At 51.0% G+C, this 14,649-nt stretch overlaps 1 protein-coding gene across 7 annotated transcripts in view; it reads left to right on the forward strand.

Moving 5' to 3' along the window:
- Window positions 1-14,649, forward strand: part of RAB11FIP3 (RAB11 family interacting protein 3) — a 77,173-nt gene that overhangs the window by 55,491 nt on the left and 7,033 nt on the right. For 6 of the 7 annotated variants that reach the window (XM_027654914.1, XM_027654911.1, XM_027654916.1 and 3 more), the window contains 5 exons: window positions 4,005-4,139; window positions 7,197-7,232; window positions 9,754-9,847; window positions 11,355-11,458; window positions 13,784-13,924. In XM_027654914.1, the coding sequence (XP_027510715.1) occupies window positions 4,005-4,139; window positions 7,197-7,232; window positions 9,754-9,847; window positions 11,355-11,458; window positions 13,784-13,924 (510 nt within the window). The remainder of the gene's footprint in view (window positions 1-4,004; window positions 4,140-7,196; window positions 7,233-9,753; window positions 9,848-11,354; window positions 11,459-13,783; window positions 13,925-14,649) is intronic. The other variant, XM_027654915.1, reaches the window with a different exon arrangement.

Below are 14,649 nucleotides of genomic sequence, written 5' to 3' on the forward strand. Positions count from 1 at the left end.
CTTTGTGGGAGAGAGATTTCTTTGGGCTTTGCAAGACAGGGGTCCTGGAAAACTTGGGATACTACAGGATAATCAGCTCAAAAATGAAAGAGGAATTCCCTCCCCTGGTGTTTCTTTTCTCTGATTAGTGCCCACCCTCCCCTCCAGTGGCTGAAGCCCAGGAGGAGCTGGAAGAGCAGTCTGTATGTCCATGCATCACATTCCCAGTCCTGTTAGGGGTGTGACTCCTCACAGAATCTTCCAGGAGAGAAAACCATTGTGCAGCTTTACCCCTGGTGCTGCTGGATGACTTTTCTTTCTCTTTTATACTTGTGTTTTGGGCTTTGATCCCATGCTTGGTTGGATCTGCATGAGCTGTGGCAGCATTCCTTCTCTAAGGATATGTGGACCAACAAGCTGTAGCTTTTTCTCCTTGCTTTAGAGTCTGAAAACAGGAAAAAGTCCATTTTCCAGCCCATGCACGGTGGACTGAGGAGGTGGTGTGATGGTACAAACCCCATCAAGACTTTCTAAGGAAAATAAGTAAAAGCTGGAATATCATCCAATGCTGCAACCCACAGGTCCCCGTGATGACACACTGGGAATGTGTTTTTCCATTGGAAGCACAGGGCAGGAGTGATCCCTGCCAGCCAGACACCTTTGCTGAAGACAAGAACGTACTTTTTCCCTTTGGGATGATACATTTGTGCCTTTCTGCAGCAGTATAAACTTCTCATAACTTTATTTTTGCTGTCTGCCTGTTTCCTTCCAACTTCCCAAAGCCCTTTGGAAAGTTTGGGCAATTCTGGGTGCAGGGAATTGCTGCTGTCAAACCTCCCCCTCTGCCCTGTGCTGCAGGTCAGGGATCATTTCTTCTTGGTGCTTGAAGGTGTTAACTGCAATAGAGTTGCTGTAAAGAATTCCCAACCCATTCCTTCAGGAAACCAGTGCTCCATGCTGGGATACTCTGCAGAGGGAAGGGCACAGTCTCTCCTCCATGCTTGTCCTTTGCACCATCCAGGAATGCTGAGGAGAGCTGGCTGTACTGGTGCTGTGGCATAGGAAGAATTCTCTGGTTAAAAACCAGCCTTGATGTTCATTTTTTCCTTGAGGATGGGCTTCCAGCCTCATCCAGAAGGCTCCTGACCAGAAAATATCCAGCTAAAGGACCTTTACAATCAGTTAAACTTCTTCTTTAACATCAGTCCAGAGCTCCCAGTCTGCCTGAACCTCTGGTATTCCAGGTTTGCTCTGTCAGGCACCATCTCTCCTCTGCTCTGTCTCTTTGGATCTTATCCTAATCTTATCCCATCTTCCCTGTGCTGGGAGGGGCTTGCTCAGCACATGGCCTGTGGTGGTTTGTGCTGGAGACTCTCTGCTGGCTGTTGCTGGGGAGAAAAACCCTGCAAAACCTCCAGGGTCAGGAATGTGGGTCTGTTTTGCCTTGTGCCTCTCAGGTCTGCCCTCACCTTGGATTATCATCGCATGTGTGAAGGTCCTTGGCTGATCATTCCCTGCAATTGTGCTCCTCTTCTTGACTTAGGACAAAGGGGAGTGACTTCCCACTGCCAGAGGACAGGGTTAGATGGGATGTTGGGAAGGAATTCTTCCCTGTGAGGGTGGGGAGGCCCTGGCACAGGTTGCCCAGGGAGTCTGTGGCTACCCCAGCCCTGGAAGTGTCCAAGGCCAGGTTGGACGGGGCTTGGAGCAACCTGGGCTGGTGGAAGGTGTCCCTGCCCATGGCAGGGGGTGGGACAAGGTGGGCTTTAAGGTCCCTTCCCACTCAAACCACTCCATGATTCTGAGCAGCCCTGGTGTGTTTGAACACAGTGAAACCTGAAAAAACCACAGCCTGTAATTTCACTTGTAAAGGGCCACATCTCCACACACCTTTTCCATGCTACAAGACAAGAGCCTCTGAACAGTAATAACATCAACAGATTTCCCTGCCATGGCTCCAGATTGTCACCAGAGGACTGACACAAACCCCAAGAGCCTTCAGGGAACCCTGTGAGATGTTGAATTTCCCTACTCAGTCCTTGCATGTGTGTGTTTGTGATCCATCCTCTTGGGTTGCCACCTCTTCCCTGGCACATCCTTGCAGTAGGAAAAGTCTCTTGGCAATGCTTGGTGGGAACTGAAGGCAGAAGCTCCTCTCCTGTGCTGTCAGGGAGCACCGATGGCCTGTGGAAGACGAACGTTGCTCCAGGAGGTGGAGGGAGGCAGGAGGAAGGCTCTGTCTCATGGAATTATGGAATATGCTGAGTTGGAAGGGCTCCATCAGGATCACTGAGTCCATGGAGTGTTGGCTGTGTGCCACAAGGGGTAGGTGGGGACACCCTAGGGCACAGTGGGGCTGAACTCCCACCCACTCAGCGGGCACGGAACCAGCACAGCCAGAGGCCAGGGAGATCTTTACACACCCCAGGAGCTGCCAGGCTGGCCCAGGGGTTCTCCTCCACACCTCTGTTCTTATTTGTGTTAATGCTGGTTAGATTTGGGTTCCCACCTTGCCCAGGGTGCACCAGCCTGGGAGGGAAACTTACCCACCAGCACCCAGAAAAGGGCACATCCCTTCCTCAGGTGTCTCTCAGCTGCTGTCACCTCTTCCCTGCACAAAGCCTGAGCAACTAACGTGTGTCCTGCTGGGAACGGATTATCCCAGGTCCAAACCTGCCCCGGAGGGCAGGGGGAATGGTTTTCAATTTAATTTTTTTTTCCAGGAATGGGAAGAGATGAGTAATTTGGCATTGACTGGTGAACAGTTGCCTACCTAAGGGGGCTTGGAAATACTGTACAGACAGCACAGACTCAAGGCCTGACCCTGGGGGATGAGCCTGAAATGGGGCTGAGCCAGGGGACCCCGAGGATGTCCCACACCCTCAGCATCCCCCAGGCCAGGACTTGCTGATGTGTATCTGTATCCTGGGATTGCCTATCCCTCTTGGATGCCTGTTGGTTTTAAGCTTGCTTGTGTTTGCTTGCACCTTTACCTGTCTTTCTTATTGAACTGCTTTGATTTTTCACTATTAACCTTTCTTTGATTCAAGTCCGTGGCTTCCAGAAGTGTATTTTCCTACAGAAAGGATTTGTGGAGTCTATCTGGCCCCAAATTAACACAAACCCTTTGCTGTTCAGAATCCCTCTGTCCCGCCCAGGGCATGTCAGGTGGGGAAGTGACTCACAGCTTCTCAAGATGTTTAAGTCCCCCCATGTCCTCTTTCCAAAGCCATTCCCTACAAAAAGGCAGCAGTGCTGCTTGGCTTCTATGAGCTTTACTTTGTAGGGTTGAACTGCAATTGCCCATTTAATCTTAGCTTAAAAGCACTTTGCAGTGAAAATCTGACACTGTGCATTGCTAACAGAGGGTCCACAGCAGCACAGCTGCTCTATCTTTAAAGCATCCCATTGGAAAATGGGCCCCTGCCCTGGGGAGCCTGTTCCAGTGCCCGACCACCCTCTGGGGAAAGAACCTGATATCCAACCTAAACCTCCCTTAGATTCACCTCTGGCTCACAGCACCCAGTCCTGCACTTAATTAGGCAAACCAGGACCATTGCTGGAGCCTCCTGAGACAGATTGCCTGGAAAATTGTGTTGAAAAGTAAACTTTGTGGTGATGTAGGTTTGTAGGAAGCACTTACCTCACCAGCCCTGGGCTCTTGGGGATCCCCCACTGGAGCTGACTGGCACAAGGGTTTGGAAACACAGGCCAAGCTCAGCTCTGGGAGTGATGAAAGTGTTGCCAATTATAAATCTAAAATATTCTAAAAACTATAAATATATTTTTAGAAGCAATTCTAAATTTTCTATATATTGCTATAAGCAACCCCATAGTCACTGCCACTTGGCTTCTAAAATCAAGGTGGGAGTCGCCCCAGTCTGCCCTGATGTTTCTGATTTGCAAATCTCACGTCTCCCACCGAAAGCTCCCCTGCCCCACTGTACCCTCAGCTTGTGGAAGCCCCGGCTGAAGCTGCTGCCCGTGGTTCTGTCCTGCTGAACTGACCCTTGTGATCTCTCTAGCACCAATCCGCTCGCTGCGAAACTGCACAGCATTCTCGCAGATGAAGCTTTTGAGTTTTACTGTAGCCAGTGCCACAAACAAATCAACCGCCTCGAGGATCTTTCCGCTCGCCTGAATGATCTTGAAATGAATAGGTAACTGTGGCCCCTTTCAGTGTTGGGAATGGTGTTCTGGGAGGGAAGACTCTCCTTGTCTCGCCCAGCTTTCCCTTTAGTGCCATCGGTCGATTCCTGTGACGGGGGCTGAGTTTCACTCAAGGTGAGACTCTGCAGGTGGGAAAAGTGGGGATAATATTAATGAGGGGGAGCAGAAGATGCCTTTAATCCAAGCCACAAAAGCTGGGAGACAAGGAGCGTGTTCCCTTCTACTCTGGGCAGCCCCATTGCATGTTCTGTGAGTGGTGGGGGCTTCTCCTGGCACTGGAAGCCATGAGCTGGTCACGTACAGTATTTCTGTCACTGAGGAAAGACTGGGAGTTGAAAGCACAGCTGAGCTGCTGGTTCAGCCTGGAAGGGCAGGGCCCAGTCCATCCTCCTGCTGCAGCAGTATCCTGGAGGAATCAGCCTGCTCCATGGGGCTTGGGAGCAGTCAAATCTTGTCTCACCCAGCTTCCCTCACTGCCTGTGCCACCGTGGGCCAGGGAGGCATGACAGACACCAGGATCTTTGTGTAGGAACTTCATGACAGGCACCAGGATCTTTGTGTAGGAACTTGGTGAGTTTTGGAATGTCATCCTGGAAGTCTACCAACCAGCAGCTGGATGTGCTGGTTTGAGAAGTTGGGGTGGAATTTCTTCTTGTTGGTTTATTCATTCAGATCTTTTGAAGCCCACTGGGTGGAAGAATGGTGACCTTAATGATAATCATTCTTCTCATGGCTAGTGGGCCTCTTCAAGACTGATTTTTGGTCATGCTCTTGATTTCTGTCTGTCCTCTGCAGGGACATTGTGATCTGGGAGCTCTCCTGGGCTGTGTAGTTATGGGAAGAAAACTGGAAAGCAAATAGAAGCTTGAATTTAATTCTTTTTTAATGAAAACAGAATGTCTCTCTTTTTCTTTCTCGGATAAATAGTTGTTTTTGCTGTTGGGGGCCTTGAGAGTCAGTGATGGGTCTCAGGTTATGCTATGGAGAACACTGGTTTTCCCTGGATGCACCAGTAGCCCCACTCCATTTCAGTTTTTTCCCACCAAATTTACCTACAAAGCTGAACTAACACCTCAGAAGCTCCTGTGATGGGTGGCATTTCCAGTGAAGGTTCCCTGTCCCACGGTCACGGTGGGAATTCCGTAGGTTTTGATTTAACACGTGAGGAGGTGCAATTTCCTGAGCACAGATTTCCTGGCAATATGTTCCAAGGGACCTGGTGGAAGGGGCAGTGCCTGCCCTCTCTGTGGTGAGGATGAGAAGTGCCATGTGTGGGATGGGACAGGACCTGTTGTTCCTCCCAGCATCACTGGTGACATGAAGGCCTCAGAACAAGGGACAAGTCCCAAACTGCAGACAACCAGAGCAGTAGGAACTGGACCAAAATCTGGGACAAGCCTGAAAACACCAGCTCCAGGGGATTCTGGCAACTGAGGTGAAGCCCAAAGCACCCTGTAACAGCCTCACTCTTAAAAACTGTGGGCTTACAGACAGTGTTTTATCCTTGTAATGGACTGGGGAGCCTGCTGCCAGCATTGGGGTGCTCCTTCCTGAGCCCACAGCACAGGAAAGCAGGGAATAATCCTCAAGGAGCTTGGGATGGAGGATTTTGTGACTGTTTTGTTTCAGTGCCCTTGCAGCAGAGCTGGTGTCTCACCCCTCAGCAGGTGCCGGCATCGCTTCCCGATGAGCTTTCTGCAGAGAAAAATATTCCCCCCCGGTGCTGGGGACATTCCTTACAATTCCTGGCAAACACCAGGGCCTGACCTCCTCTCCTCGGGTGGGCGCCGAGCGGCCTTGAAGCCCAGCCAGGAGCAGCTCTTGTGCTCCCTGGAAATCTGGGATTTGAGGATGCACTTTGACATGAGGGCTGGTCACCCTGACAACACCCCCCGGCTGGGCTTTGAGGTTTTTTTTTACAAAGAAAATTGTCCTGAGCTATTTTTAATTCTTCCTTCCAAGAACTGATATTGCAGGCAGGAATGAACTCCCAGATGATTTTATTTATTATTTTTTCCTTCAACTGAGCTGAACTCCAGGGAATGCAGTTGCTGCTTCTCCACTCAGGTTCTCCCTTGCCATCACTGAGTGAGGATTTGGTACCAGTGATGTAGCCCAGTGGCATCTGTTTGACACCAGCCTGTGTTTGGTGGCAGATGAGGAGGGAGATCCAGGCCCTGCTCACTTCACCAGCATCAGTCATGACCAAAAGACTGGAAGGAGTGTCTTAGCAAGGAGCTGTTTCTGGAAAAGTCTGTTTTTTTCTCAGCAGGGAGGGCCTGCAGCCCATCCTGAGGGGCTGGGACAGGGTCACACAGACCTTGGCTTCCCTACCCTGGTCACGCTGAGCATTAGCTAAGCCCTGACCGCCGTGGTATGGTGGTGGCAGCTGCCTTGGACACGGAGCCAGGGGAGTGATCTCTGTCAGTTATCCTGGAGAGGAGAGCTCTTCCCTCTTCCCAGCCACTTTAACAGCCTGAAATCCAGACAGGGGCACCACAACAGCTCCTAAAACATCTGAGTACAAGTAGGCAGCAATTCTCTGCTGATCTGGAGCCAAGCAGGAGGATAATGGTTGTGGGAAGGGCAGAAGGATGGACGTGCCCCTTGGCAGGCAGGAGCTGCTCCCTGTCCCCCATCCAGGGGGCAGGAGCCCGGGGGGATGCCAGGGGAGGCCTGGGGTGGTGTGAGGTGCAGGAGACTTGGCTCACTCTGCCATCTACGCCAGGCTGAAGCCCCCCACCCTCCCCACTATTATTAGCACTTTCCTGGGGGATCAGATTTCAGGCAGGGATCAGTGGGAGAGGACAGTGTTGTGGGGGCAGTCAGGTCTTCTCCAGCATTATTCCATGTGGTTTGTTGTCTCTCTGGTGTTAAATCCATGAGTGGTCCCTCTCCTGCCCTTTCCAGGGGGGCTGGGGGGTGCATGCTGTGGGCACTCCGTGCCAGAGCAAAGGATGTGCCCCGGAGTCCTCTCAGTTTCCTGTTTCCCTTGCTCTCCACTGTCAGCTCTTCTAACTCTTTCCTGTTTTTTCTTCATTTTGCAGCCCAAATAAAAGACTCTCCAGCAAGAAGGTGGCAAGGTAAGCCCATGCTCCTGTTCCTGCTTGCTTGATCTGTGTGAGCTGCTGGCTCCGCGGAAGGAAGACTCAAAATAAGCTTGAAGCGCCTTATTTCTGGATTTATTCCATAGCCCTGGGGAAAAGTGGGTTTAATTCTGATAAAGTTTTTCTGAAATGGGTTTTCTCACCCATGCACACAGCTGGAGGCTGCTGGTTTCTTCTAGGACAAAATTGGGGTGCTTGTCCTCCCTCTCCGTCCTTCAGTGCCGTACCAGGGCCGTGTGGAGCAGAGTCCCTAGAAGGATATGTTCCCCTGGGCTGTCCCCTCCCCAGTGTCACCGTGGTGGGTCTCTAGGGGAGGGGGATTTCTCCAGCACCCAGAAAAAATCCAGCCACTTCAGACAGTTCTTGGTCCTGTTTTACTTCACTTAGCACTTGACTTTGTGGGACCAGCCCCCCTCCCTCCTCAGTCTGGGGCATCCTGGGGGGCTGCAGGTAACCCTGGTTTAATGGTTTAACCCTGGTTTAAACCCAGGTTTAATTCTGTGTTGCTTCTGTCCTGTGCAACCACCTTGTCGTGGTCACATTTTCCTTGTGGGCACTTTGATCCCTGAGTGCACAGGGATATATGATATATTCAGGCAGCTTGCTCTGAGTCTCTGGGGCAGAGGATCCATCCATCCCCCTTGGTGACACCTGGTGCTTTCCTTTCCCAACTTCCCCATCCCTCCTGTTCCTGTGCTATCAGGATTTTAAGGATAAACTGGGTCATACCTCTGCTGTCCTACCTCTGCTCTGCTTGGGAGAGAGATTTCCCTCTGCACTTGTTGGCTTTCTCTTTGCTTGTTTCCAAGCAGCACAGGGACACTGTGGAGGAACAGACAGCTCAGTTTGGGAATATTCATACCCTGTGCCCTGACACTCAGCTCCGTGTGCTGATCCTGTGCCTCTTCCTCCCCTGTGCTCTCACACCTTTCCCTTCTCTGTTTTTCCTGTGGTCAGCAATCTCCCCGGCGTGATTTCCCCTCCTGGAAAGGAAGCAGCTCCTTGATATTACATTTCCTACTTCCAGTCATCTTACTTTCTAGAGCTTTGTTAAAAACAGAGGCAGGAAAAAGGGTTGAAGGGAGCAGCCTGCCCCCAGGTTTCCTGTTTTAGGACTAGTTTTTGTCCTGTGGCACAGATAAATTAGGGAGGATTTGAGTTAAAGTTTTGGGAATTAAGGTTCCCTGTCTTTTGGGAGATTGAGCCCTCCTGGCCCTTGGCAAGATGCCATTCTGAGGCTGGGACACGTGGGCTTGGGTAAATATTGGTTAATTCGAGAGCAGTTGGGTTTAGTTTGTGATAAGGTGAGAGATAACAGGGCATTGCTGAGCCAGATCCTTAAGCACAGCTCAAAGCAAACCCTTTGTTGTAGACACTGTAATTACTGCATAAACCCAAAACATTTTAAAAGATCGATTTTGTTTTGGTTAGGGCTCTCTCCTCATTTTTGTTATCTGGGTTCTGCTCGTGCTGCTTCAGCCCTGTTGTGCTTGGCATGATTTAAATGACAAATGTGCCCGAGACTTTAAAATCTAAATATATACTGAGGGTGAGGATGCAAAATGAGACTGGGCCTTGGCTGTCGTCTCTTGGTAAATGCCAGTTGTGCTTGTGATTATTGGCATGGGCATATTGTGCAGTGGGATGAATTTGAGAACCAATGTTACAAATTCCTAGGGAGAACTGAGGTTCAGAAGAGACCTTTGTGGTTTTCTCATCCATGTCCTGCTGAAAGCAGTGGTAGGGCAGAGTGTTTTCCTCTTGGTAGCACCTGCCTGGGGTTCCAGAGCTGGAATGCACCACCCTCCCTGTGGCAGTAGCTCTTCCCTGTGCCATGAGGTGCCGGAGCTGATCCACAGTGATGCCACGAGGGTGGTGCCCAATCCAGCTCCTCCCCGGGGTGTCCTTTAGCTCCTCACCAAGCTGGGGACACTGGTGTCACAAGGCCTTGCTAATGATTAGCTCACCCTGGGCTGTCCCGGGTGGGCGGGGGTGTTTTGCAACAGCTTTGGGGGGTTTTGCTCCCCTCCCACCCCTGCCCTCCCCTTCTTCCACACCTTATCAGTGTCAGAGCCAGTACTCTGGCCTGTGCTGGCTAATCCACGGCCTTGGGATGTTCATAAAGAAAGAAAGTGGAAAGAGGGAGCTCTTATCTCTTCCCATTCCAAAGAGCAAGAGCAATGATCCCGGTATGAAGTCCCAGGAGCCGTGTCCACGTCCGCGCTCCCTGTTATCCCCGTTCTCCGGGTGCTCCGAGGTGCCAGACTTCTCGGGAGAGCTGGGTGGTGAGGGGGACAGCTGTTCTGCCAGGGGCCTGCCCACACCTTCCTCTGCTGGAAATCCAGTAGCCCGAGGAGCAGTGCTGCTAAATCCCGTGGGAGGAGGTGGTGGTGGCTGCGGGGGGGCAGGAGGGGCTGTCCCCTGATGTCCCCATGGCCGTGATGTTGGCACTGATGCCACTGCTGCTCTGGGTCGGGGTGGTCTGTCTCTGTTTTAGGCAACTGCACCAGACGAGCTCGCTGGCCGTGGGGGTGATGGAGGAGTCCTACCAGGACAACCTGGAGTGCACGGACGAGGACATCACGGACAAGGTGAGAGGCTTCCTTTCCTGGCCATGCTCTGCCTGTGCCATCAGGAGACAGCTGATTTTATGGTGGTCCTGCTGGGTTTTTCTGAGATGTTAAGAGATAAGGATTATAGGACAAGATGGGAGCAGGGCAGGAGCACAGGGGAGCTGTCTGCGCTGTCCTGGCAGAGTCAGTGCCTTGCAGTGCTCCCAGATCCACAGGCAGGGTCAGGCTGAAGCTCCTCTGGGTAGGTGGGTGCAGGTGGGACATAGAAAGCCATCGAGGGGATGGAGGATGAGAGCACTCCAGGGATTGCAGAGCTCCTGTGCTGGGTCAGGAGGTGACACTGGAGCCTTCTCCAGGGGTGGTGGCTGTCCCAGCGTGTCAGGAGGAGGGAGGGCTGTTTGCAGGCTGCATTTTCACTTCTCCTTCACAAAACAAGATGTTCTCAAATTCTGCTTTTTGGAGTCAATTCGCCTGATGTGAAACAAGAACTTCCTTTCCTTGGCACACTCTGCTTGTGCCATCAGGAAAAGCTGATTTTGTGCTGGGCCTGCTGGGTTTTAAGGGGATGTTACAAGAAAAGAGTTACAGGATAAGATGGGAGCACAGGAGAGCTTTTGCTTTGAGTACCCCTACCTAAAAATAGGGGAAAGGAGCTGTGGGAAAGAAGGAGAATTAAAGATAGGTGAGTTGGGGCTTGTGTAAATGTCTGCTGTGGTCCTGAAACTCCTTGGAAATGGCTTTTTAATTCTATAATATGAATAGAGAGCTACGTGTGAAAGAGAAATACATGTGTGTGTGGCTGCACTTGGAAATAATTATAACGCACAGAAGGCCTTTTAAAAATAATTAAAAATCAAACATTTTTCCAAGCCTAAAAATTGAAAAAAATACTCATATTCCCTAAGGCAGTTAACTTGGGAAACCATGAATGTAGTGCTGGGAAAGGCCTTGGTCTCTGCATGGTTTTTTTAATATTCACACGTCTCTTGCCCTTCTCTGACAGCGGTGGTTTGGGTTTTGCAGATGTGTTCCTAGTTGCCTCTCCTCCATGATTGTTTTGTATGGGTGTAACTGGGATTTGAGTGAATAAAATGCAAATACAGCTGGAATAAAGCCTGCATAGGTACAGGGAGAAAACCCCTCACCTCTGATCCTTCCCCACCATCTGGCATTGACCATTCCTATGTGACTTTATTTATCTGTAAATCCAGTGTTTCGGTCCTGTTCCAGGCAGGATGCAGCAGAGCTCTGGAGATCCCTCTAGGCTCCATTTAGGATGCCATCAGGAAAGGGTTGAAGAAAGGAAAGAATGAAGTGTTTGGCCCTGTACTGGTACATGGGAGACATCAAAACATGGGTGGAAAAGGATGTTTTATAAGGATGCTTTAGATCAGGGCACGGCTGCCCCATTCCTGTGGCAACCCTCCGTTTTTGAGGATGGTTCTGGGAGCTGCTCTGGGTTCAAGGAGGCCCATCCCAGCGGGTTCAGGGCTGGGTGGCTGATCCTCCCTGTCCCTCCCCACAGGTGGTGTTCCTGGAGAAGCGGGTGACGGAGCTGGAGAAGGACACGGCTGCCAACGGGGAGCAGCACAGCCGCCTCCGGCAGGAGAACCTGCAGCTGGTGCACAGGTGAGAGCCTGGCAGAGCATCACCTGGAGAGCCCCTGCCCATCCCTGTCCTGCTGCATCCATCCTAAATCCAGAGCACAGCCCTGCTAGGAAGATAACTGACTCTATCCCAGCTGAAAGCAGGACACAGTGCCTTTTAGATTTTATATAGATACGTTTTATGTGCTTCCCCAGCCCATATGTCTGTCCTTAAAGGTCTCTGGAGCTCCAGGATTTGGCTTTTGGCTTTTTTTATACATGGCTTTTAGTGACCTGAAGCTGTGTCAGGGCAGGGTCAGGTTGGATCTCAGGGAAAGGTTCTTCCCCCAGAGGCTGGTTGGGCACTGACCAGGCTCCCCAGGGCAGTGGGCACAGCCCCAAGGCTGCCAGAGCTCCAGGAGGGTTTGGATGATCCTCTCAGGGACTGGGTGGGATTGTTGGGGTGCCTGTGCAGGGCCAGGAGTTGAACTCAATGATCCTTCTGTGTCCCTTTCATCTCAGGATACTCTATTTTTGTGTTTATTTTTTCATTATATGTTTATCTGTTTATTTATACATTACTGTATAAAATATGCTTTCCTGCCCCATTTGTCCCTCCCAAAAGGTTTCTGGAGCTCCAGGGGCTTGGCTTTTTTATACATGGGACGCTCCAGAAAACCACAGGGAAGTCGTGCTGCTTGGAAGGCTTCCCATTCCAGGAGGACACACACTTCATCTTCTTTCTGCAGACTCTTTCTGGCCCTTATTTCACCCAGTAGCTCTGGGTGGGAGGCACAGCTGAGTTGCTACAACCCATCTCCACCCTCCCCACAGCCAGCCCTGATCCCACTGCTGCCAGATCCTGGCAGGGGTGCAGCCCTTTGGATCCCACATGATGTAATATCTGTCTGTACTAATCTCCCAGGCCCCTCTCTCCCAGGGTGTATTTACCCTGGGCAGATAAACCCAGCTGGAGTTTATCTATAGGGCTCTAAGGCTGTTAAATAACAGTCGTGTCAGGGATCTGAGGGATCCAAACAAAGGTTTTCCTAAGCCCTGATAAACTTTGGAGTGAGGGAAATGTTTTCACTAGAGCAGCTTGGCCCAAAAATGCCAATTTTCTCTTGAGTGGAGTAAAGTCCTGACTGTGCTCCCTGGTGGGGAGGAGTTGGTTCATCTGGGAAAAGCCTTCACCTGGACAAAGCCTTTGCATAAACTCCAGCTCCTTGCCTCATCCCTGGAAGTGTTCAAGGCCAGGTTGGATGGGGCTCTGAGCAGCCTGGCCTAGTGGAGACAGGCTGGGAGAGCTGGGGGGGTTCACCTGGAGAAGAGAAGGCTCCAGGGAGACCTGAGAGCCCCTTGCAGGGCCTAAAGGGGCTCCAGGAGAGCTGGAGAGGGACTTGGGACAAGGGCTGGAGGGACAGGACAAGGGGGAATAGCTTCCCACTGCCAGAGGGCAGGATTAGGTGGGATATTGGGAAGGAATTCTTCCCTGTGAGGGTGGTGAGGCCCTGGCACAGGTTGTCCAGAGAAGCTGTGGCTGCCCCATCCCTGGAAGTGTCCAAGGCCAGGTTGGATGGGGCTTGGAGCAACCTGGTCTAGTGGAAGGTATCTCTGCCCATGGCAGGGGGTGGGATTGGATGATCTTTAAGGTCCTTCCAACCCAAACCATTCCATAATTCTGTATTATTGCAGTTCTGGTGGCCCACAGGGAATGTTGACCTGCAGAACCTGTATTTTTTTGTTGGAGACATGAAAGAGTGAGAAGAAGGAGGGTTGGGGCTGTTGTCGTTTCTTACCTGGGTGATGAGATCACTTCATGCCAGAAACAGCTGAAGGAGGATTTCTCTGCCATGGCCACTACAGGTGGAACCACAACCTTGGGTCTTATTTGTGGATTAGATGATCTGAAAGATCTTTTCCAACCTCAATGACTCCATGAGATTCTGATTGAATAGCTTGCTCAGGGTGACCCACAGGTTGTGGGTTACAGGATGATTGTGCTTCCTCCCTCACTTCCCCCTTTAAAGGATTCTGATGCAGCCTGGGGACTTAAAAAACTAGTCAGAGACACACCAGCAGACAACCTGGCTTGTTTTATTTTCTTTGCCTGTTTTGTTCAGCATTTGGGTCGTTGGGGGTTTCCTGGACTGTCCCACTGCATCTGCTGGGAGGGAGTGAAGCTGTTGGAGTGAAGCTGTTGGAGATGGTGATCGGTGTATTTTCCCTGAAATCTTGCTGTATTTCAGAATCTGCTTCTCCCAGCTCATCTGTGGGGTGGGAAAGGGCTGGGAAAAGAGCCTGGTCCCTCCCTTGGGATGGCAGTGGGCCCAAGGAATGCCTAATCCTCTCTTTCTCCTTTCTGCAGAGCAAATGCTCTTGAGGAACAGCTGAAGGAGCAGGAGCTGAGGGCTGACCAGACCCTCCTGGAGGAGATCAAGAAGCAGAGGGAGCTGCTCAGCAAAATGGAGAGGGAGAAGAGCATCGAGATCGAGAACCTGCAGGCCAGGTGGGGCTGGGCAGGGCTGGGTGGGGGCAGGTCCCCTGGACCCCCAGGTACACACTGGAATCAGTGTACAGGCCTTTGGGGGGACAAGGTGAGGTGGACTGTGAGTTTAGGTTGGTTCAAGGTGTAACTGAAGTCATTACAAACCCTGAATTTTGTCTATTTTTACCTTTGTTCCAAAATCAAGCTCCTCCATGGACCTCGTCATGGATTCTTTATTTGAATTTCCCTGCTGCAGTTTAAATTTAGCTCTTGTCCTCTATCCATGTACCTGCCCACAGCATGTGAGGAGGGGGGTTGTTAGTGCTTGTTCCCATAAGTGACTCCTGGAGGTACATTTGATGCACAGATATTTTACACCTTGATGGAAACAGGCAGGGAAAGAATTGTCCCAACAGACAGAGTGTCCCAGCCAGGGTGCTTCATGCTGCCTGTTGGATTCCAAAGGAAATAGTGATGTGAGAGAGGTTTCAGTTATTTAACAGATTTTTTTTTCAGCTTTTCCAGAATGCTTTGCTGTTCAGCCCCTGCAGTCAACGAAAGATGAAGACAGTGGAGTTTTTTAACCAGTCACCATTACATGGACATTCCTTTTCCTGGGACTGTGAACCCAAAACCCTCTCTCAACCCTGATATCTCTGTGCTGAGGCTTGTCCAGGCACTGATAAAGCCCTTGGGACAAGGAATAGCATTGGAGCTGATAGAGAAGGGCATGACATTGGCCAACA

The sequence above is a fragment of the Corapipo altera genome, unplaced genomic scaffold (genome assembly GCF_003945725.1).
Source record: "Corapipo altera isolate COAL_440 unplaced genomic scaffold, ASM394572v1 98, whole genome shotgun sequence".
Taxonomy (NCBI): Eukaryota; Metazoa; Chordata; class Aves; order Passeriformes; family Pipridae; genus Corapipo; species Corapipo altera.